Genomic DNA, 22974 nt, shown 5'->3' with positions numbered 1-22974 from the left:
TCATAAAATATTGCAAGCAGACTAACCCCAATTATCTAACAGGCTCCAGGGACAATCATTCCATCAAACTAACAAGTAAGCAAACTTTTCTCCACACCTTACTGCCCTCTCGGAGTCTGATCTGGAGGTCCCCCATGTATCTTAATGCATTTGGATCAGCTATAATCAAGGCTGTTTGTATATTAAGCACACATTTTGCACTAAGAAAATTAGAAATTCAGCATTTAATAATATGAGCATGTGGTTACTTTGCATACTGCTATTCAGTTTTGCACAGTCAATTCTGATCATAGTATTGGAATTTGAAATGGTGTGGCAGGAAAGGTTTGGGATAGAACGCCTTTACAGTGGTACCTCGGGTTACATACGCTTCAGGTTACAGACTCTGCTAACCCAGAAATAGTGCTTCAGGTTAAGAACTTTGCTTCAGGATAAGAACAGAAATCGTGCTCCGGTGGTGCGGCGGCAGCAGAAGGCCCCATTAGCTAAAGTGGTGCTTCAGGTTAAGAACAGTTTCAGGTTAAGAACGGACCTCCGAAATGAATTAAGTACTTAACCCGAGGTACCACTGTATATGAATAAATTCTAATTCCTGTTTTGTATGACTTTATATCACTGTTTTATTCGTTTTAAGATGAATCTTCAAGGATACTTCTTACAGAATATTATACTGTACACTGCTTAGAGAGTTTTAAAATATTAAGTATATTATGTTGTTGTTTAGTCGTTTAGTCGTGTCCGACTCTTTGTGACCCCATGGACCAGAGCACGCCAGGCACTCCTGTCTTCCACTGCCTCCCGCAGTTTGGTCAAACTCATGCTGGTAGCATCGGAAACACTGTCCAGCCATCTCGTCCTCTGTCGTCCCCTTCTCCTTGTGCCCTCCATCTTTCCCAACATCAGGGTCTTTTCCAGGGAGTTTTCTCTTCTCACGAGGTGGCCAAAGTCTTGGAGCCTAAGCTTCAGGATCTGTCCTTACAGTGAGCACTCAGGGCTGATTTCCTTCAGAATGGAGAGGTTTGATCTTCTTGCAGTCCATGGGACTCTCAAGAGTCTCCTCCAGCACCATAATTCAAAAGCATCAATTCTTCAGCAATCAGCCTTCTTTGTGGTCCAGCTCTCACTTCCATACATCACTACTGGGAAAACCATAGCTTTAACTATAACTATAATAAGACTATACGTATAATAACTATAAGTAGATTGTAAATGATTTAAAATAAATAGAAGATACACAGAAATGGGAAGTGAGGGTCCGCAAATACATACTTCCTATGCATTTCAGTGGCTGTTCCGATCTGATCAAAGTTACGCTTTTTTATTTTTTAATTCCGTGAATGAGCTGGATTTTCATCTTAAAAGTGGTTAGGCTTGGCTGTTCTTTTGGAGCCAACTATGTAGTGGAACTTGTGGATAAAGAGAGATCACGCAGGCAGCTTGTTCCTGTGACGCATGCTGCCCTCAGCCAAGTTCATGGAACCAAATCAACCTTTGCAATCATAATTTATTCTCTGTTGATAAATCACATGTGAACTTACCCAAATAGGAGATCTATGTGTTGTGTATGCTCAGGTCCTCTCGCTCTGTTAAAAGTGCATGAGAAAGAGCAGAGATGCACTCGCTGGCCTTACTCCCTCTGTCAGATCTGCAGGTCCACTGCTCTCCATGCGCTTGAAAGAAGGAGCCTGTGGTCGTTCTTGGAAACTTCTGTGCCAGATTTAGAATCCTGTAAAAGAATGGTTCTCATTCACAGCAAAGCCTCTGGAGTACCAGGGCTGGCCCAAGGCATTTTGGCCCCTGAGGCATAGCAGAAAATGGCAGGGCCCTACTGGCCAGGGAAGAAAGGCAAAGACCTACATCAGGAACAAGTGGGGGATAAAGTTCTTTTATTAGGAACAAGGCAGGAGTGCACCCACAGCAGCAGCGGGCGAGGCATCCCTTGGAGGCCGGATGTGCTGCCGCCTGAGGTGGTCACCTCACCTTGCCTCATTGGTGGGTCAGCCCTGATGAGTACAGCGGGCTCCCTGCTGCAAGTATTCGGTCCTTTAGCATGCGAGCAGGAGGAGGGCCAAATATTGGGGACACGGCGGAGGGGATGGGGCCAGCCAGCCAGCCTTTCTTTGCTCTTCCTCACGTGACTCTTAATCACATTGGGGAACTGAATGCCCAAATCGGTGTCATGTGCGCTGTGATTCTTCCAGAGTGCACAAGAGGTGTTGAATGTTGAATTCAGCTTGCTGAGAATCGCAGCAGCTTTCAGGCATCAGAACTTGTTAAGGGGAACACGAAATCTGAGGGTTTAGGGTTCAGCACAATTCTCATAAGACCTTCTCTGCTTCAGAATTGAGGTGACGGATCAGATATCAAAACGCCCCCCTTCAAAACAGCTCTGCATATGGAAAATTAGAACTTTTCAGAGTTGGAGTTTGTTAGCTTTACACACACAGAGAGAGAGTTAATGCTGTAAGAGGGGGCTCAAAATGCAGATCCTGCACTTGTTTTCTGAGGTGCTACAGTGTGTGAGTTGGTATCCTATGCCAGTGGTTTCCAACCAGTGTGCCATGGCACCCTGGGGTGCCTTGAATGATGGCCAGAGGTGCTGCGGACAACACTGGCCTCTGTCCCTCTTTCTTTCCCTCCCTCATCTTTCAGTTCTCTGCCTCCCCAAGGTTTGCACAGCTGTTTATTGCAGCAGCCCTGGCTATAAGCTCCGCAGGCAAATGGTGCCTCTGGCAGGCACCTCTCTTTGAGGGCAGGGGGCGCATCTCAGAGACCAGGGAGGGTGTTTGAAAAAGGGTGAGAGGCTGCCAGCTCTGCAGGCAAGGGGTGACATAAATTAGTTCCCGAGCCCCACAGGTTTACCGCAGAAAGAATGTAATTGGTTCAGGGAGCTGTGGACTCAGAAAGGTTGAAAACCTCTGTCCTATGCTCTTTCTGAATTCTCGAGTTGTTTTGAAGAGCAACATACAGAAGGTAGTGGCAGAAATAGAGCCTTCCCAACCACCTCATTACACTGTGATGCTCTTTGCTATCCTTTGTTTATTATTTATTAAGTTCTGTTCTGCAGTTAGCATTTCCAATGGGAAATAAAACTTTCTTCCCTTAAATTCTCATACTTTTTCTGTCCCTCTACTTTGTTTTTCCTTTTCGTTTTTTCCTCCACACTCCCCTGTTTTATCTGCCCCCAAATATTAAAAGTACAGCATTTAAACGGTGGTCATACTAATTAATACTCAAGAGATTCAGACATCTTGACTGTAACTTCAGGCTGTCTCCAGACTCAATGTAATTGGGGTTTGTTTTTTAAAGAGTGTGTTACATGAATTCAAGTAAGTGTCAGTTCAGCTTTGTTACTATACTAAACTTCCCCCCTCCTGAAAATTTAAGGTCTAGTCTAGTTCCTTCTCTCATCACTTCTTCCCACGCTTCTTGGAAATGGCAAGGCTGGGTATATTCTTCACTTCCATGGGGTTGGTGTCCCGGCAGGACAGAGATCACAATGTAGTGGGATGAGGAACGAAATCATTGGCACATGTTTTCTGTGGAGTAACTTTGAAGGAGCCACATAGAAGATGCTTCTGAGAGTAATGTGTAAGTGGGAAAGTGAATTGAATGGGAAATGCCATTGTGAGCCACTGGGCTAGGTCAGATGTACTGATAATTGCTCTAACAAACCATAGAGTTTTAGACTGAGAATTATATGCCCACCCACTTCTTCCTCCTTTCTCTTGCGTGTCACAATTTAAAACTCCCTGGAGTTTGTTAAACCACAGTTTGTTAAACCATTATATTTGAACCGGGAAACTGTGGTTTAATCTCAAGACCACTTACCAGGATATGAAACCAGATGCTGATCCAGGAGCAGGAAATGCATGAACACAACACTTGTTCTTGTTACATCTGAACCGACCCATTGAGTGAAATAGCAAACTAAGGACTGGGTCATTCTTAGAGACTTTTTTGGACGTTCAAAGGCAGCAATAAGAAAAGATTGAATAGTGTTTAACCCTCCTCGTTCTTCTGAGTATTGTCTGAAGGGAGAGATCTTCAAATCCTCTGTGTTGAGATTTATACTGTTGCCCCTACATCTCATTGTGGATGAGACCTTTCCTGCTTAGTTCAAAATATCTCAAGAGGGCATTCATGAAAAGGGTGTAATGCCTGAGGACAGGCTTCAAGACAATTCACTGTCTTGTGTTATGGAGGTGCCTGCTTCCTGGTCCCCTCCAAACCTGGAACTGTGCTTTATATCTACATAAATGTGATGTTTCCCCATTTTTCTCTTCTAGAAGAAACCAGAGAACAAGAGGAAACGTGCGCCGTTAAAACAGAATTGACACTCCCAGAAAAAACGGCTGCAGTTTCTGATGATTCCTGCACAAACCAAAACAACGGTAACAAAACCAATCATTTTCATCCATCATTACCCCAGTTTCCTTCTGAGGAAGACGATGCAAATGGGTTTGGGAATGAAATCATTAAGCTGACAGAGGAGCAGGCAGCTGCAGAGCTGGAAGGGAGCAGAGCAGAATGTTTGACAGAGAGCCAGGCAGCAGGTCAGCCAGAGCTCAGCAGCTCATCCGAAGGCGAATCCCCCTTGCCCAGCCCTCCTCCCTTTGACTCCACAGAGCCCTGCAACCTCCGGGAGAACAAACACACAAACGAGAAGCAGGCCGTGGAAGAAGAGACAGGAACCTCGGAAAGCGACACTGAGAATCTTTGTGACAAAAAGGATGAAAGCGGTGACACAGGGAACGCCGAGGATGATGAAAAGCAGACCCCCCCAACTCCAGATTTCAGTGACATTCCAGATAATGTACCTGCAGCTGTGACAGTTACAGACAGTGCTCCTGATCTGGGCTCACCGTGACTCTTTTTGACCATGGGATTGTTTTCAGAAAGGATGTGTCCCCAGTCTCTTCAAGCTTCTCCCAGCTGCTTCCTTGATTGTCTGTCGAGAAAGATCCCCTAACACACACACATACACACATCCAACACTTGGTATGTGCAAACAAACATACCCTAGAGAAATGTGAAAAAAAGGAGCAAGACTAAAATGATGGCTTTCAGAATTTTGCCCTCTGCTATTTGCTGCGATTAACATTATTAGATAGAGTGACATAATTGAGAATAATGGGACTTAGCACCCCATCATTATGCTTTATCACGTCAGTTACATCTCTGTCTCTTTAGTATGTATAATTTTTGGTGCAGTGCCTGTTTGAATGTATCTTAAGAGCCTGGAACCTCAAAGGGGGGGGGGGGAGTTGCCTTTGGTGAAGCCGACAGAATCAGAAGTGGTAAAACATAAAGGCTTCAATGATCAAGCTTTTGGTTTCTCAGGGTGGGGGGGTGATTCTTCCTGGCACACACAGTTTAATACTAAACAGCAAATTGCCTTGATATAACTGGTGGCTTTACATACACAGTGTCTGGTCATCGGATTAATTACTTGCAGACACACAAACACACAGCCTATTTTGCTGTTTCTATTTTGAATGAGCTTTTTCCAGTAAGTACTAAGGCACAACAGCGTATTGACAAGGTTGGCCATGCTGGCCATGTATGTGCTACCACCCCTCTCTCTTTCCCCTTATTCTGTCCCATCTTCCTTGCAAACTGTGAGCTCTCGCTCTCTTCCTCTTCCTTCCCCCCTTTCTCCACTTCTCTCTACTTTTTCTGCAACTTCAGTTCTTGACTTCCCCCATCTCTCTTATGACTGATACTTTGGGTTGTATCAAATGGAGTTCGTCTGGCCTAGAAATGGAAGTTGAACTTCGTCCATGTCAGAATGACATCTTTTTGAGCTTAAACCATGGGAGAGTTGGAAGTTGGATGCCTTCTCTGCTTTCATTTGAGCAGCGTTTAAGCTCAAAAGGTACACCTGTGCAGAAGGGAAGTATATATTTTTCTTTCCCTTCTGATCCATTAGCCTTGTGGATAATAGTTGAAATTACTCTTTTTTCGTAGCCATTTTCTCTCTTCAATTCTTCCCGTGGTGGCAATCAATTAGCTTCCAGTGGGAGAGAGTCTTTAGGGCTTCCTGGGCCTGCTGAGCAAAGCTTTCCATAGCCTGCTTCCACTGATTCTGAAGTGTTTCCTTGCGGTTCCTGGTAGGACAATGGCTGTGTAATATTTATTGTGGATATTTTGCAGCTGTGGAGCTAAAGGGAGGCCTGATTTTTGTGTTTTTTGGTTTGGTTTCCCCCCTTCCACCCCCAATAAGAAACAATCTCAGCAGCTGTAGAGCTTGTCTGGGCCTCCAGCCGTAGAGGCAATTTTCCTGCTGGCTTGGGAACCTAATTGCCTGTAAATGTTCATTTCTCACTCCTAGAACTTAAAACCAATTGGAGAGCGGATTAATCCAAATTTAACAATGGCGTTCATAAGAAAGGAGGGAAATCCTTCCTGTTTTGAGCCTTAGTTTTACAAAATAAATACCTGCCAGCCGCACATTGTTACAGGCTGCTTATTAGCAGCTTTGTGCTGGAAGCAGCGGCAGACCCAAATCTTGAAAGTCGGCTGAGCTAGATAGCAAGTGTTGCTTTGACGAAGGGACTCCAAGTGGACAAGCAGATTGTACCCCAGGCTTGGAACCAGGAGGAACCCTGAAAAGAGCTTCAGGATCCTCCAGCCAGCTGGAACAAGTACTGGTTCTAACAAATGTTTGGCTGCTGGAGAAACCCCATTTGATCGTTCTCACTCTCGCTCTCTGTACAACTTGCTCTTCTTCCAGTACAGCAAGGAACAAGGAAGTCATTAGGCGTCTTTCTACAGTACGTGGAGACTCCTTTTAGGCCAAAGATTGTGGAACGGTTCCACATGGACACAGAACAAATGACAGCGTTTTCAAAGCCGGAGAGTTTTGTTTCAATCTTTCTTTACTTTTTCAACCCGTTCAGTTTCTCTGTTCCAAGAGGAAAGGGGGGGGGGGAGAGAGAGACTCTGCAGTGTTCCTTAAACACTCCCTTAATCTTGGGCATTGCACCACTCTGCTATTTGCATCCCATTCTTTTTGAGCAACACTGGTTTATTCTAAATTAAATGCTTTTGTCTCTTGCATTAATATGAAAAAAAGTTGAAACCATTTATTAGTTTGCATAATTTCATTCCTCATAGTGCAGCGGAGGAGAAGGGGCAGGATTGCGTTATCTCTTGGATTTGTGGTACTGTTGCTTTTATTGATAGAGTAGCTGACAATGTTATCGACTCGGCACAGCGTTTGTGCTTTTATTGGTAAAATAACAGATAGCCTTATTGTCTCGATTTGTTGTTATAGGAATGACAAAACTGATACAGTGGGAAGAGTAATGAATATGCACCAAACTTATGAATATGAAATTCTGGAATTTTGCTCATCATAAATAAGACATTCCACATCCCAATGTTCATTTCAAGATATATATTTCTTTCTGGTTTTGTCACAGCCTTGATAAGGGCTACAGCTAATGCTGATGAAGTCCTAGCGCAGAAAAAAATAGACAAGTAGGGAGGGCAGCTTAACGTAAACAAGTTCACACCATGAATGGCCAATGCTTTGCATTGCTTTAAATTATGGAGTGAGGGCTGCCATTTGCATTTTTTATGTAGCATCTAGTTTGGAGCCCAGCTGCGCTAGTGGAAATGTTTGCATTTGAGCTCAGTAGCTTCCGGTGAGCTGGAATGATGCTATCATAGGGAGAGATTGAATTAAGGTCATATATGTGTAAAAGCAAGTACAAGCCTGAAGAAGCAAGCCAAGTTTTTAAACAATGCATGTAGCTATTAAGGTATTAGTAACAGATACGCTGCTCTCTAAAAATAAACATTCCTCAACCCCGTGATCTAAAAACTTCAGTAATCCCAAGAGCAGGGGGTGATTCAGTGACTACTTACACAGTTGCAAAGAGCGACAGGGGATATAGCAGGTTAAGTGATAATTGAACTTCCGAAACCCAGTCACTATCCAAATCCATGAAGTAGCCCGTTCCCTCTTTTCTTTACTTCCAGTGTCGCCACTCACTGTAACTATGTGTAATCTTATATCTAGACTTCTGGTGATACAGATTTGGGGGGGGGGTGTTATCAGGTAATGTGATGGCCCCATGTTATAGCTGAATTCTTGTCAATAACACTCTTCCTGGTTTACTTTCTCTTCGTTCTTCTGCTCCTTCGATTCCAATTTTTGATTTGCTGGCTTCCTTAACCATTTAAAGGTCAAGTGGGCTACATTCCATGTCTTACGCTTACAGAGAAGAGATGGCAGACTGATAAAGTGGTGGTACATCCAACGACCTCTAGTTTAGACCTAACTTACAGTCCTACGCATGTTCACTCACAAGTAAGTCTGGTTTCGGTGTTCAGTTGCACCAGAAGCGGCTTAGTCATGCTGGCCACATGACCCGGAAAAACTGTCTGCGGACAAACGCCGGCTCCGTCGGCCTGTAAAGCGAGATGAGCGCCGCAACCCCAGAGTCGTCTGCGACTAGACTTAACTGCCAGGGGTCCTTTACCTTTTTAAGTCCCCCTGTGCTCTTACGGTGCTTATAGCAGCAGCCTTCAGTTTCAAAAACCTTGGCTTGTTTATCTGAGAGCAGCACAGTTGATGCTATTTATTGCAGAGGTTCTTATGAGTATCAGTCGTGCTTCCTTGTTGGGACTTAATTCTTTGCTATCAAAAACCCTAGAGAGCTTTCCTGTTTGTTTTTGATTGCCACTTGCACAGGTTATAGCATTGCAGCTATATTCATTTAGCTGCTGGTTGAAACCAGTACATGGCCCCATAAATTTGCACTTGCATCTATATATTTTTCAGTTGCAGAAAACAGTCCGTGCCAGTGGTAATGAAGCCTGGCCGTCTGAGTGCCCATTCCCCTTATCACTTGTATATAATTGCAGGGGGTGGACTAAATGATCCCAGGAGCCCTTTCCAAATCCATGATAACCACCTTTGAACATGGAAGTGCACCACAGTGGATCTACGTATTATTTTTACATGCCAAGTTCCCCAACATCCCTTTGCAACCTAAGCCTTATTCCGGCGTTCGTGCAGTGAAGCCCTTCTCCCAGTGGAAGTTAAATGGCTACAAGGGAGTGCTCCTTGTACTTGTTAAACCTCCCTGCACAATTTATAGCTTTCACTGGGAATTACAGCAGGCTCTCTGTCGCAGGACTTTGTCCTCCAGTGTTGTGTGGTGGGAGTGTGGATGCAATGAAGATAGTGTGTCCAGCTCGAGGGGAAAACTTTAGCCTGCTCCACCTTAACCTTCCTAGTGTTGCTGAATGCCCCCCATTATTTCTCCCATAAACTGAGTAGCTGCCATTCTCTTTCATGGGGGGATAAGCTCTTCACACAGGGACATGGATACTATGAGGACACTGAGAGCGTTCAATCAGCAGGGGGTGGGAGCTGTGGCGTGAATATTGCCGTTCACAATAGAAAAAAATAAAATCCAGTTTCAAAGGTTTGCTCCAGTTCGACCAAGAAAGAGACAGAACCAGGGTGGTGGCGCCCGCCCTGTGGAATGCCCTCCCATCGGATGTCAAGGTGATGGACAACTACCTGACATTCAGAAGACATCTTAAGGCGGCCCTATTCAGGGAAGCTTTTAATGTATGATATTTTAGTGTTTTTTGGTTTCTGTGGAAGCCGCCCAGAGTGGCTGGGGAAACCCAGCCAGATGGGCGGGGTACAAATAATAAATTATTATTATTATTATTATTATTATTATTATTATTATTATTATTATTACCCAGCATAGGGCTGCGATTATCAGGCTCCAGCTGTAAAATGAAATAAGTCTCGTCTTACGATTCTGCTAGGTAAAGTTCTTCTTGGCTTTTTGTTTCTTTCTCTCACTAGGACTCGTTTTTCATATTTATCAGTTCTGGAGGCTATCAGAAATTAAGACTCCTTTCATAAGTTCAGGTGTTTCTTTAAAGCATTTCTTTTAAGGATTCCCTCGCATCCTTCTGCAAAAGGCAATGAACACTGTAATGTCAGGGGGGGGGACCCAAATGTTACATTTTAAGACTCTTTTATGTTAAAAATATGTTTGATAAATCATTCAACCGTGCAAATTTTCAGTGGTCATGGAAACAACCTCTTTTTGAAGGAAAAAACAATCTTTCGGTAGTAGAGGCTAATTTTATGCACAGGGCATTTTATATAATTCACCAGAAGTTTTTTTTTAAGTCAAGAGCTCTCAAGAATGAATTTTAATAAATCGGGTGGAAATCATGTTTTTTAAAAACCTTAAATAAATTAATTGCTTTATAAAATTCTGCTGCTGGTTAATAATTTCCTTTAAAAATGTGTATTCTATTTATTTGCAGGCCTTGCTTTCATTGCAACCCTGTCATCAAGTAATATATATATTTTGTCAATTGTAATAAAGACATTTCCTAATATATTTATCTATATTTTGTGTTGTTTTTACTTCATTTTTATAACATGACTGTGACTCACTTGGTCTTAAACTCTGGTGCATGGCAGCTGCTGGTGTACTTTGAAGTGCTTTGTGCAACTTCAGTATAAATAACAAGGGGAGAGTATCATGAGCTGGGTATATGCGTTCTCTTTGACATTTATTCTACATGCTGAAGCATCAACCCAATTTTTAGTTGCCCTCAGCTCTCACTTGGTATATAGTTTGACTGCAGGATTCTGGCCACAAAAGATCCAGGCAATAGTGGGGTTTTAATTCAGAACCTATCCAAGCATCCTCACATATTTAGAATAATGTGGTGGTTCTGTTAAAAAATATATAGAAAGAAATGTAAGCCACAATCGCTTAGAACAAAGTTTAAGAAGCGGTGTCAGGTTATGTGTGTATTTGTCAGATCACTGGTCAAATGTTTTAAGAGATAAACACTTACAGCAGTACATTCTAAAGTTCATATTTTTCCCAGTTTGCTTGTCCTTGAATTTGTCACTGGAAAAACTCGTTGATTTTTTTAAAAAAACACACACAGATTTTGCCCTCTGAACGCTTGTCAGAAACCTTTTTTCAGAACTGCAAAAACAAAACAACTTCTGGAATGAAAAAAATGTATTTTGCTCTATTTTATTAGTTCAGTACTCTCAACAGCTGCACAAAACTACATTGCTGTGCTTCTGTGGCATAGTTCATGGCATCTTTGTCACTCTTGAAAGCATGAAGAAAGAGATCCCCCTTCATTTATCAACATTGCACAAACAGCATTACACAATTTAACCAGAAGTGATTCAAATCACACTTTCCCAAATATTTATTCAGTGACGAAGAAAAAGTCAGGAATGTTTTTGGAAACACTTGCTTCAAATATAAACAGTGTGACACAGCTACAGGACTGTGGATAACTCAAACCAGCTAAGAAGCTTAAAAAGAGTTAGGAAGTAAAACCTGCAAATATAAGCAGAATAAAATAATGGATCTGAAGTTTTAAAATAGAAATAACACACAAACTCCTACCTGAGCTCTGGGGGGGGGGGGGGAAGCTGTTATCACTCTCTGCCAGCCCATCCTCAAACAGTTGAAAGGGAAGTATTTTCTTTATGCGTTTCAGGTATATAGGAAAACAGAGCACACCATCTTAGTTGGAGGCATTTATTTTTACCGTTTGTTCCTCCAGCTTTCTTGTTCTTGATATTTCCCCCCTAAGAGATATGGCACACAATAAGCAGGGTTGCTCAAGATTTCAGTAGCGCAGCGTACAGTCCTCCTTACTATATCAAGGATAAACTTTAGAGCTGGCGGGGGGGGGGAGCAAGCCTGAACCTTTAAATCATACGCCGCTACTTTTTATTATTAATCTGCTTACGGAACGGAGCACTACGACAGAGCGAAAGGCGTATCTTACACTTTCTCAAAAGAACCAGAATGCTTTCCTACGGTTTAGCAGCAACGCCATGCGAGCTGCTGCTTGCCTCTTTGGTCGTGAGCATTTTCTTCCTCTTCTCCTTAACCTCGGGGAACTGCTTTTCCCACAGGTTTTTGGTGCCTGTTCCGACGACACAGCAAGCCAGGCGTTTGCCCGCGTTGCCGTTCTCCAAACTGGCCTTGTTGTTGCCTTTCCCCAGGTCGTCTTCTTGCTCGTGGATCACAACCGATCTCCCTATGACGCTGTACGGGCCAAACAGAGTGGCCACGAGATTAGCCTTATATTTTTTAATCTTGCCTTCCTTAGAGTAGAAGTTCCCAAAGTCCCCAGGGTGACGAGGGTGGTTTTCCTTGAAGGGATTGTAGTGTCCGCCTGTGGAGTCGCAGCCGTCGCTGAGGTCTCCGTATTGATGGATATGAATTGCTCTCCCGGATAAGTTGGCGCCTGCCGGAAAGCCGTCCAAGTTGAAAATAGCTTCCAGTTTCCCATTTGGGTAGGCCTGCCTGAACAGAACGTGTCCTGTCACCTGTGGCTTGTCCGCACCTACTTTGGGGCTGGGTTTCACCAAGCAGGAGGCATAAGCAGTCCGGTTGGAGGCCACAATATCCTCGTACAGCTGTGGATAGAGCAAACTCAGCCACAGGTCGTTGACTTTTTTCTGCATGTCTTGGAGCGCATTTTCTTCATTAGGCTGGGCGTCAGTTACACAAAGGGCCACGACGGTAGCGAGAAACAGCAGGGGGAACATGGCGGAGTTACGTGGAACCTGCAAAGGGCTATGAAAATAATGCAGAGAAAAGTGGCGTCAACGGCTTTGGTAAGAGCACCGATGCCAAAGGAAAAATAATAATAGCGTTTTATAACATTGTGCTGAAGAGGGCAACCAATGATCAAGGGTCTGGAAACCAAGCCTTATGAGAAATGGTGGAGGAACTCGCCATGTTTAATGTGGTAAAGAGGAGACATGATAACCATATTCAGATATCTAAAGGGCTGTCGCATGGAAATGGAGCAAGCTTGTTTTCCCTTGCTCTGGAGCAGGGGTAGGCAGCCTAAGGCCCGGGGGCCGGATGCTGCCCAATTGTAAAAACATGCTGATTCCCGGACTGTTCGTGGGCCGGATTTAGAAGGCAATTGGGCCGGATCCGGCCCCCGGGCCTTAGTTTGCCTACCCATGACCTAGACAATAATATTAATGACTGAGGTGAGATTTGAACTTGGAAGACTTTCTGGTTCACAGCTCAGCATTTTAGAGCTGTCTTTGGGCGATCTCAAGAATGTCATGTTTATGTTACAGGAACAGGGTGTTCTGGTTTTTAAACAGGGGTGAGGTATTTAAAAAACCTCAATTGTTTCTCAAATTCAGATCCCTCAGCCCCACAGCAGAAAACATATTAGGTGGCTGTGTTATGCCCATATCGTTTCTGAGGTAATAACAAAAGTATTCATTAGACCCAATCTCCATTCTTCCCTCGTCTTGCCTGATTGGATCCTTCACCACCTCTCTATAGCAGCTTAGTTACAGGATATATTTGGTTGTAAAATTTATCACCAGATGAAGTTGATGGACTGTATGGAATTGGCGGAAATGACTGGCAGAATCCGAGACCAGGGAGAAGAGTTGGTGGAAGAAGATTGGAAAAAATTCAAAGATTATTTACAGAAATACTGTAAAATTAATGAATGTTAGAAAAATGTTGGGATGAAGTTATATGGCTTTAGTAGAAACGTTATAAGGAATTAAGTATAAATAGATTAATAGAAAATTAAAGGGAAAAATAAGGTTAAAATGTGTTAAGATAATTATAGGATAGAAAACAGGAAGATGGAAAGGAATTGCTGAAACAATTAACAGAAGTGGAATACAAAAGGGAGGTGTGAGGAGGTCACTGAAATAAGTGAATGAAAGATAAGATATTGAAACTGTTTGATGTGTTTTAAATTGTTTTTGTTTTGTTTTGTTAGTTTAATGTGTTAGTGTTTTGTATTGTTTTTGTATTGTATTGTATTGTTTATTCTTTTTTTGTAATGTTTAAATTGTTGGAAAAGTAATAAATATTTTTTTTAAAAAAAGTAAAATTTATCACCACCTGATTGATTCCTGCATTGCAGGCGAGGTTGGACTAGATTACCCTCAGGACCCATTGCAACGCTACAATTCTATGATTCTCTGACATGGAACTAGCAATGTCCCAGTGTTTTGTTTTTTTTAAAAAAAAACCCAAACACACAACCCCTCTTGAATATGGCTGGGAAAATATCACAGCACTGGATCACCCCTTTTCCTCAGCATTCCCCAAAACGGCATCGGTTTTCCCAAAAGTTGAAAAAAAGAAGTCAAGACTTTCCCAGTGGGATTTAATACACAGTGAAGACAGACAAGCAGACTAAGTGCAAATGAAGTAGTCTGATCATGTGTTTGCTGCCTTCAAAGCTACTTGTCTTTATAGGCAGAGAATATATGTTCGTTACACTAATGCTGTGTTCATGTTACAGCTGGAACTCTCTTTTTCTCGATTCAGATTGAAGCTGGTTTTGGTGGGGAAACTCATAAAAACTCAGTGTTTCATAAGAAACGATAGAATAGAGTCTGAATCGAATGCAAACTCCTTCCCAAACCAGTGGTGGATGGGAGTGTGTACACAGCCTAAGAATGCATGTCTGCTTTCATTCTCAGCTGGTTCTAAAAGTAATTGTGATCCTCCTACCTTCAGCGCAGGGTTCCTTCTGCAAAGATTTGTTTTCCCGAAACACTTTCCAGTTGGGTGCAGTCTCTTTGTGCAAAGGGTGACAAGCTAGCAAGCAAGCCAGGCAGCTGTTGAGTTAGCGCTTCTGAGCTCTGCTTGTTTGTGTAAAAGTTAGGTAATAGTAGCTCAGGGGAGTGGTTAGGAGAAAAAATGAGGAGAGGAGGGGGAAATGTCATCTAAAATCCATCTAGAGGCAAAGCCTGCAGATTATTCAAAGAAAAAGAAATGCTTTAGAATTAATATTTCATTGCTTCATGCACTAGAGGAAATAAGCTTCAACATGAAGTGACAGAGGAAAAATATTTAAAGAAGGCTTTGTTTAGTCAATTTGCTGATGAGTTCATACAGAATCTGTCAACTAGGCGGCAATATTTTTCCTGTTATGTAGCCTCCTTGGAATCCGCTTTTAAGATGCGTCTTAGCAATGAAACTTGATTTACCTATCCAAATTGCTGTAATTATAAAAAAAATCAACCAATGTAACTAGGTTTTGAAAGCTTTATGTGATAACTTCTCTTGTTTGAGAGGAGGCTTGTGTTATCGTTTGAAGAGACAATTTTAAACACTGGGGGGGGGGGGGTTGGTCTGGAAACTAAAACTTCGCCTCTCCATTGGTGGTTCTTGGGAGAGTTGTCTTAATGCCAAGACTGCTCAGAGCTGACAAGCAAGATTGCAGGAAATTTGTGGAGATTTGATGTCCCAGCACAAAAAAAGGGTAACAGATTCTGTACACTGACACTTCATGGTGTGCAAAATTCTTGGGCCGTGAAACACCTAGCAACGATTGGCTCGTCTGCCTGCCATTCACGGACAGTTGTCAGCCATAGATCTGCAGCCATTGGCTGAACTGCTCTCTCCCCTTTTTAGGGTAAAGGTAAAGGAACCCCTGACCATTAGGTCCAGTCGTGGCCGACTCTGGGGTTGTGGCGCTAATCTCACTTTATTGGCTGAGGGAGCTGGGGTACAGCTTCCGGGTCATGTGGCCAGCATGACTAAGCTGCTTCTGGCGAACAGAGCAGCACACGGGAATGCCGTTTACCTTCCCGCCGGAGTGGTACCTATTTATCTACTTGCATTTGACATGCTTCCGAACTGCTGGGTTGGCAGGAACTGGGACCGAGCAACGGGAGCTCACCGTGTCGCGGGGATTCGAACTGCCGACCTTCTGATCGGCAAGTCCTAGGCACTGTGGTTTAACCACAGCGCCACCCACATCGCTCCTTTTTAGGGTAACTGCTTGCTATTGAGTGAGGTCAGACTCTGTTCCTGCCATTGACAAAGCTGCCTGGATGCTAGAGAGTTGCATCCAGGGAAGGAGTCAGGGCCAGAAAGTAGCAGACCAAGGAATCAGGGAACTCTGGAGTGTCTGAGCTAGGAAAGAAGGATTAGGAATCCTCCAGAAGGTTCAAGAGAAGAAGAGGGAGAGAACAGAAGGGAGAAGAATGAAGGGAGAGAAGACGAAATAGGTGTAGGAAAGCAGGTGCTATTTCCAAAAGTATTGGAAAGGGAATCAGTTACCCACTAGGGGAGAGTGGTTATGTAAGTTTTCAGAATACTTAGAATTAGCCAAATTGACAGACGTAATAAGACAAAAACCAAAAAGTGACGCAAAAAAAAGAATGGGAGTGCCTAAATGAATACCTTAAAAGTCAAGGTTAGAGGACAGAAATCTGGCTGAGTCTGGAATAACCTTGTGAAGTGAAAGGATAAGAAAGAGGGATTTATATTTAGATGTTAGGATGGAGATGAACAGGAAAACAGGAAGACACAATGAGAGATAAAGGAGGTGCTGTGGGATTGGTGGAAGTCAATGTTTGTTTTTCTTTTTAGTGTTTATATTATTAATTTGTAAGATATGGATTTGGGGGTTTTTTGTTTTGTTTTTTGTTGAATGTTAGTTTTTGTGTTTTGTGTATTGTTATTTTTTGATATCATTCGTGTTGTTGGGTGGAAAAATACTAATAAAATTTATATATTAAAAAAGAAAAGATAATCTTAACCAATGCCTAAGCAACCACTCACAGATTATGTATTTTAATAAAGTTGTGGCCAAAATTATGCCAAAAACCTTAAACAAAATTATGTGTGAATTTATTTTGAGGGGTGGCTTGGGGACCTCGACACGCAACAGGGAAGAAACTGTCACAGCCCCAAAATTGTATTAGGAAAACTTTAGTTTTGCTGTAATACTGATTATCAAAAAGAGGTTTTTTTCCTCATACTGCACTCTTAGAAAGTCAGTTTTCCTTTCTCTCTCTTCTAATGCTGAAAACTGAAAAGCCACTCTTTTGGTCCAACTCTGCTCCTATCTATTCAGAAGTAGTTCTCAGTGAAATTAATTGGATTGACTTCCATAGTGTGCATAGGATTCCAATATTCTTAGGGCTCTTGTATGTGTGAATAGCCATAACTGCTATTCATTTTGCAGTGTGTGTTGGAGTGGCAGTATACCAGCATTAGTGCACCGCAGTAGAGTTGGTGTGGGATATGCATTAGGTAAATGACTTAAATCATGTATGAGGCAGCTTAAACAATCAAACACAAGTTCTGTTTGGTGGGTGCTTGAAAGTTTCTTCATGCCATTATTCTAAACGGTGAATATTAGAATCATGGAATCGTAGAATTGGAAGGGATCTTGAGGACTATCTAGTCCAGCCCCCTGCAGTTATAAATCGCAAACGACAGAGGGAATATGCACTATGTGCTCCATTCTTCAACACCACTGGCATTCACTGTTGTTGTTTTTAATATATCTTTATTAATTTAAAATGAATACATTTATGAAAAACAGACGTACATGCAAACAAACAAACAAACAAACAAACAAACAAACAAACAAACAGAAAAATCAAACAAACCACCACACTGTAAGATATAAGAAGATTAATATAATTATCATCATATATACTCCTGGTAATGAACATAATTATAAAATTTATAGAAAAGAAATTTTAAACTGACTTCCAATTAATCTCACTGTTCTTTGTCTATCCATTACATTATACTGCACAGTTACATATTTCTTATATAATTTCTTTTTACCTCCCTACAAGCTTATATTTATTTATACAATACAGGGATCAGTCTAATTCTGCCAATATGTTTCCTTTTATTCCATAGTTTTCTAAATATTCTTTATGCCGAGGTAACCGGCATTTGTGTGCAGACAGTTTTTCCGGGTTACGTGGCCAGCATGACTAAGCCGCTTCTGGCGAACCAGAGCAGCGCACGGAAACGCCGTTTACCTTTCCGCCGGAGCAGTACCTATTTATCTACTTGCACTTTGACGTGCTTTCGAACTGCTAGGTTGGCAGGAGCAGGGACCAAACAATGGGAGCTCACCCCATCGCAGGGATTCGAACTGCCAACCTTCCGATTGGCAAGTCCAAGCGGCACAGAGGTTTAAAGCACAGCACCACCCGTGTCCCCAAGGTGGCTTACAAAGGATGAAACAGTAAAATCAAGAGAGAGAAAACACAACCCTAGTTTAAATATACAAAAGTTAAAATACGAAAACAGATCAAAATTATCTCAACTTTATATATAAATTTGTATTTGAAAATGAATAAAAATATTACAGAATGGCAAAAAAAAAATTATCTCAACTTTCTAAGGGTAGGCATGTCTAAACAATTGTGTTTTTAGCAGGCAGTGATAAAGCATGTTTGCTATTGTTATGCAGTGCTATTTTTCTAGAAAAAGAAGTTCTGGGACTCACCCTTGTTCTCTTAGAATGGCAATGGTGCCCAACTGGGAGATGTCGGAATTGAGTTCAAGCTGGGAAAAAAACCCTTGGGTATGTGTATCCTAAAGATGTGGTGGTAAAGCAGCAGTGAATGATCTTTTGGGTGCAGCTGCATAATGTCCAGAACAGCTCTAATTCATTTGAAAAAAAAATCCCAAATTTATTTGGTGATTCAAATTGCACCCCTCCAATACTTAAAAACAACCCCTAATTTTGCTTCGACGTCAGTAGGGTCTGAAACAACAGTGACTAACTAGAAAATAGTCATTGGGCTTGTTGGTAGATGAAAAACAACATGTGCAGCAGCTATGAAAATGTCAAAGAGCTTGCTACGGATTACGATGCCTGGAATTTCCTCTAACACCCTTATACAACTCTCTGCCTTGGCCACATTTTAGAGTACTGTTCATGCTTCTGGTTTCTCCATCTCAAAACAGATGCATATAATAGATATTGAATATGTCGATGGAACCAGTGCCCAAAAGGCAACACCACATGCCGCGCACCTTCCCACGGTGCCTACAGCTGCAGGGACTCACCTGTATTTCTCCTAGCCAATTTGCATGCGAAAGTAATTGTATCAGTTCCTATCTGGGTAGGTGACACAACTTCCAGTGACTTTGAGTAACCACCAGTCACTAAATGCCCTTCAGCAAGCACTTCCAGTTCTCAAGCTACAGATATCTAGAGGCAGTGAGGCATTTAACTCAACCCAAAAGCATGCTTTCAATAATATTTTTCATCTGCGGTGATTGAAAGACCAGTGAGTGGGTGGGTAGGCAGGTGAGGCAGGGGGCCTGAGTGGGATGCACGGAATAACTGTTACTGCTGTTACAGTGGTAGCTCTGGTTACAAACTTGCCGTATTTTTTGCACCACAACACTCACTTTTTTCCTCCTAGAAAGTAAGGGGAAATGTCTGTGCGTGTTATGGAGGGAATGCCTACGGGTGGCGGGGGGGGGGGGGATCTGCTGCAGTCGTGAGCAGAGGATCCATGGTTCCCCTTCCTTCCCTCCTCCGTGGCTCGCTTTGAAACAGCAAAGCAGGAGAAGAGCTGCTGAGTGGGGAGGAGAGAGGGACAGGGAGCCTGCTTCTTTAAAGGAGCAAAGCGGGAGAGGAGAGGAGCCTTCTCCCCTTAAACCCCTCTTCTGCATTATTAGCAGCATCCTTCTCCACCCACCTCACCTGTGTTCCTTGTCCCTTGAGTGCTTTTCCTTCCCTCCCCACTTAAAACGTGGTTACAAAGCACGGATCCACATGGAACCTCAGGATTTTTGCACTGGGTCACCCCAAATTCACCATCAGATCACATAGCATGTCCATGGCTACATCTTGCACCAAAGAAATCACGCACCCACTGTGATTATTAGCATAATCTAATAATCCTCAGGATTTTTGCATTGAGCTACTCCAAACTCACTGTCAGATCACATGTCTGTGGCCACAGCATGAACCACAAAAATCATACATGCACTGTTTCGTTTAGAATATTTTTTTTTCTTGTTTTCCTCCTCTAAAAACTACGTGTGTGTTATGGTCGGATGCGTGTTATAGAGCGAAAAATACGGTAAATGCTAGGTTGGCAGGAGCAGGGACTGAGCAACGGGAGCTCACCCCGTCGTGGGGATTCGAACCGCCGACCTTCTGATCGGCAAGTCCTAGGCTCTGTGGTTTAACCCACAGCGCCACCCGTGTCCCAGCTAAAGTGGTACCCCAGGTTAAAAACAGTTTCAGATTAAGAACGGACCTCAAAGAACGAATTAAGTTCTTAAACCGAGGTACCACTGCAATAGTAGTAGCCTATTAAGTGCATACCCTCCAAGATTTCTCTGATGAAAATAGGAGTATCCTATTCCATAATAATAATTTTATTATTTGGACCCTGCCCATCTAACTCTGTTGCCCCAGCCACTCTGGGCGGCTTCCAAAAACAAAACAAACATTTAAAAAACCTTCCCTATACAGGGCTGCCTTCAGGTGACTTCTAAAGTTTGTATAGTTGGTTATCTCCCTGGTTCAGGAGTCATGTAACTCAGTACCCTTCTCTGATGAAAATAAGGACATCCTAAAGAAAAGGGGGACATTCTAGGATCAAATCAGAAACCGGGATGGCTTCTGTAAATCCAGGACTGTCACTGGAAAATAGGGACACCTGGAGGTGTGTATGTGGTGTTCAGAAAACTCTATAAAAGAAATATCAATATAGGGAAGCTTTTAATGTTTGACGGACTACAGTGGTACCTTTGGATATGAACAGAATCTGTTCTGGAGCCCCGTTCGCATTCTGAAGCGAACGCAACCCGCGTCTGCGCATGTGCGGGTCGTGATCCGCCACTGCCGTGCATGTGATGTCATTTTGACCATCTGCGCATGCGCAAGCAGCGAAACCCGGAAGTAACGGAACACGTTACTTCCGGGTCACCGCAGAACGCAACCCGAAAGCGCTCAACTTGAAGCAACTTCAACCCGAGGTATGACTGTATTGTATTTGTGTGCTCTGTTGGAAGCCTCCCAGGGTGGCTGGGGAGGCCCAGCCAGATGGGCGGGGTATAAAAAATAAATTGTTGTTATTGTTATATCAATATGCAGGTAAAATTCAGCCAAATTTAAAAACAGATATGCATAACTGTGTTATACGTCCGGACTAGGCCTAACTTCATCAGATGAATGAAACATGTATAGCATACAGAATGAGAGAGAGAAATTATTGTTAACAGTAGGTCCCCAAAACTCTGGAATGCAAGGGCAACGCTCTGTGAAATTCTGTCGATGATTAACTTATTGTTATCTCACATCCATCACATTCCTAACCCTTCTGCTTCCCCTTTGAAGTTTATGTCCCTTCAGTTCAACCTTTACCCATTAGAGAAATACTGGACTGCCCTTTCTCACAAAGTAATTTTGGTGATACCTGCCGTACCAACGTTTTTCTCTCTTCCCCTTTCATCTCTGCTCAGCTATGTGTGTGATGTTTTATTGCATAAAATTAGAGAGCAGTAGTCAAGACTGCATAGATCAGTGTAAAGGGGGCATCCGTCAGCGTAGGTGTTATAGAGATGCACGTACAGTGGTACCTCAGGTTACATACGCTTAGGTTACAGACTCCGCTAACCCAGAAATAGTGCTTCAGGTTAAGAACTTTGCTTCAGGATGAGAACAGAAATTGTGCTCCGGCGGCGCAGCAGCAGCGGGATGCCCCATTAGCTAAAGTGGTGCTTCAGGTTAAGAACAGTTTCAGGTTAAGTACGGACCTCCGGAACAAATTTAGTACTTAACCCGAGGTACCACTGTACATTTTTCATGAATTACCTAATCACATGGAAAGGGAACCCCTCCCTGCCCGCCCTCACCCAGTGGCAGTCGTGCCCAACAGTTCCGCATTAACAGACAATTGCCCTGAGATGCCTCACCTGACATCTTCCTGACTTTCCTCACTCTCTGCTTTGGGCAAGGAGAAAGTCAGTGCAGCCACCACCATTGGTTTGCCCCTGGGGTGCTTGCTGTGGCTTGCTGTTTCTTGCCAGAGAGAGAGAACAATAGGTGCACTATTTACCCTCGAACGGCAGGATCTAAATGCTCCAGTGGGGGGAAAAATAAACAAGGAAATCCTTGTTCCAGTCCTCAAATCTGCCAAATGCTGCAAATGTTTCCACAGAGCAAGTCCCAACAGGAATATAGGAAGCTGCCATATCTGATTCAGGACTGAGTCAAGCTCAGTATTTGTCAACAGTGAGTGGCTCCCCCCATCAGAAATAAAGACACATGACAACAGTATTTAGGTTAATGGGCAAAAAATGACCACAACTTTATTGGTTACAGGTAATGAGCGGTATTGGGACGCAAGTGGCGCTGTGGGTTAAACCACAGAGCCTAGGACTTGCCGATCAGAAGGTCGGCGGTTTGAATCCCCGCGACGGCGTGAGCTCCCATTGTCCGGTCCCAGCTTCTGCCAACCTAGCAGTTCGAAAGCGCATCAAAGTGCAAGTAGATAAATAGGTACAGCTCCAGCGAGAAGGTAAACGGTGTTTCCGTGCGCTGCTCTGGTTCGCCAGAAGCGGCTTAGTCATGCTGGCCAAATGACCCGGAAGCTGTCTGTGGACAAACGCCGGCTTCCTCGGCCAATAAAGCGAGATGAGCGCCGCAACCCCAGAGTTGGTCACGACTGGACCTAATGGTCAGGGGTCACTTTACCTTTAATGAGTGGTATTGGCTTAGGCATTGGTCCTACCGACTATCCGGCTTCAGCCTGATTGCTTGAAGTCAGGGAAGGGTTAACCACCAGTAGGGGGAGTCCTGCTGATGCACATCAACTAGGAGCTCCCCCGGGGGTCACCGCTTGGGGACTTGCCTTAGGCCCTCACCTCCATAGGCTTCGGACAGGGCCAAGGCCCCCGGAATCCTTTACCGGACTACCCTTCAATATGCAGGGGAGGTGATGGCGCTTCCTCCCCCCCCATCTACATAACAATACCAATACCAATGCCTCACCGCCACTCAAGCAAAAGCTCGCCGCCAATACCCTCAGACCTGCAACCAATCCCTAATTCCAGATGATATGTCAGCCAACCAAACATCATTTCCCGCATCAGAAAGATGCACGCCGTCTTGTTGGTAGAGGGCCTCCTTGCTGAACTGGATATT

General features: G+C 43.3%; 2 protein-coding genes and 2 long non-coding RNA genes across 8 annotated transcripts in view; 1 reads left to right on the top strand and 3 right to left on the bottom strand.

Moving 5' to 3' along the window:
- Positions 1-6328, top strand: part of CCDC149 (coiled-coil domain containing 149) — a 57422-nt gene extending 51094 nt beyond the window's left edge. For 4 of the 5 annotated variants that reach the window (XM_081207757.1, XM_081207756.1, XM_081207755.1 and 1 more), the window contains one exon: positions 4290-6328. In XM_081207757.1, the coding sequence (XP_081063883.1) occupies positions 4290-4870 (581 nt within the window). In that variant the 3' untranslated portion in view covers positions 4871-6328. The remainder of the gene's footprint in view (positions 1-4289) is intronic. The other variant, XM_081207758.1, reaches the window with a different exon arrangement.
- Positions 6329-8061: 1733 nt separating this feature from the next.
- Positions 8062-22974, bottom strand: part of LOC308594654 — a 515175-nt gene continuing 500262 nt past the window's right edge. The window contains exon 2 of the long non-coding RNA XR_014011527.1: positions 8062-8779. This is a non-coding gene — a long non-coding RNA (uncharacterized lncRNA). The remainder of the gene's footprint in view (positions 8780-22974) is intronic.
- SOD3 (superoxide dismutase 3) lies at positions 11030-14710 on the bottom strand. Its single transcript, XM_081207957.1, has 2 exons — positions 14550-14710; positions 11030-12617 (listed from the first exon to the last, which is right to left on the bottom strand). Exon 2 carries the CDS (start codon positions 12587-12589, stop codon positions 11849-11851), a length of 741 nt encoding a protein of 246 aa, XP_081064083.1. The 5' UTR covers positions 12590-12617; positions 14550-14710; the 3' UTR covers positions 11030-11848.
- Positions 18231-22974, bottom strand: part of LOC308594684 — a 186878-nt gene continuing 182134 nt past the window's right edge. Inside the window, exons 2-3 of the long non-coding RNA XR_014011558.1 lie at positions 19900-20080; positions 18231-19189 (exon numbers count right to left, since the gene is read on the bottom strand). This is a non-coding gene — a long non-coding RNA (uncharacterized lncRNA). The remainder of the gene's footprint in view (positions 19190-19899; positions 20081-22974) is intronic.

Source organism: Podarcis bocagei, assembly GCF_964188305.1.
Source record: "Podarcis bocagei genome assembly, chromosome: 9".
NCBI classification, from domain to species: domain Eukaryota; kingdom Metazoa; phylum Chordata; class Lepidosauria; order Squamata; family Lacertidae; genus Podarcis; species Podarcis bocagei.
The sequence above is the reverse complement of the archived record's forward strand: the minus strand, read 5'-3'. Positions and strand labels throughout refer to the sequence as shown.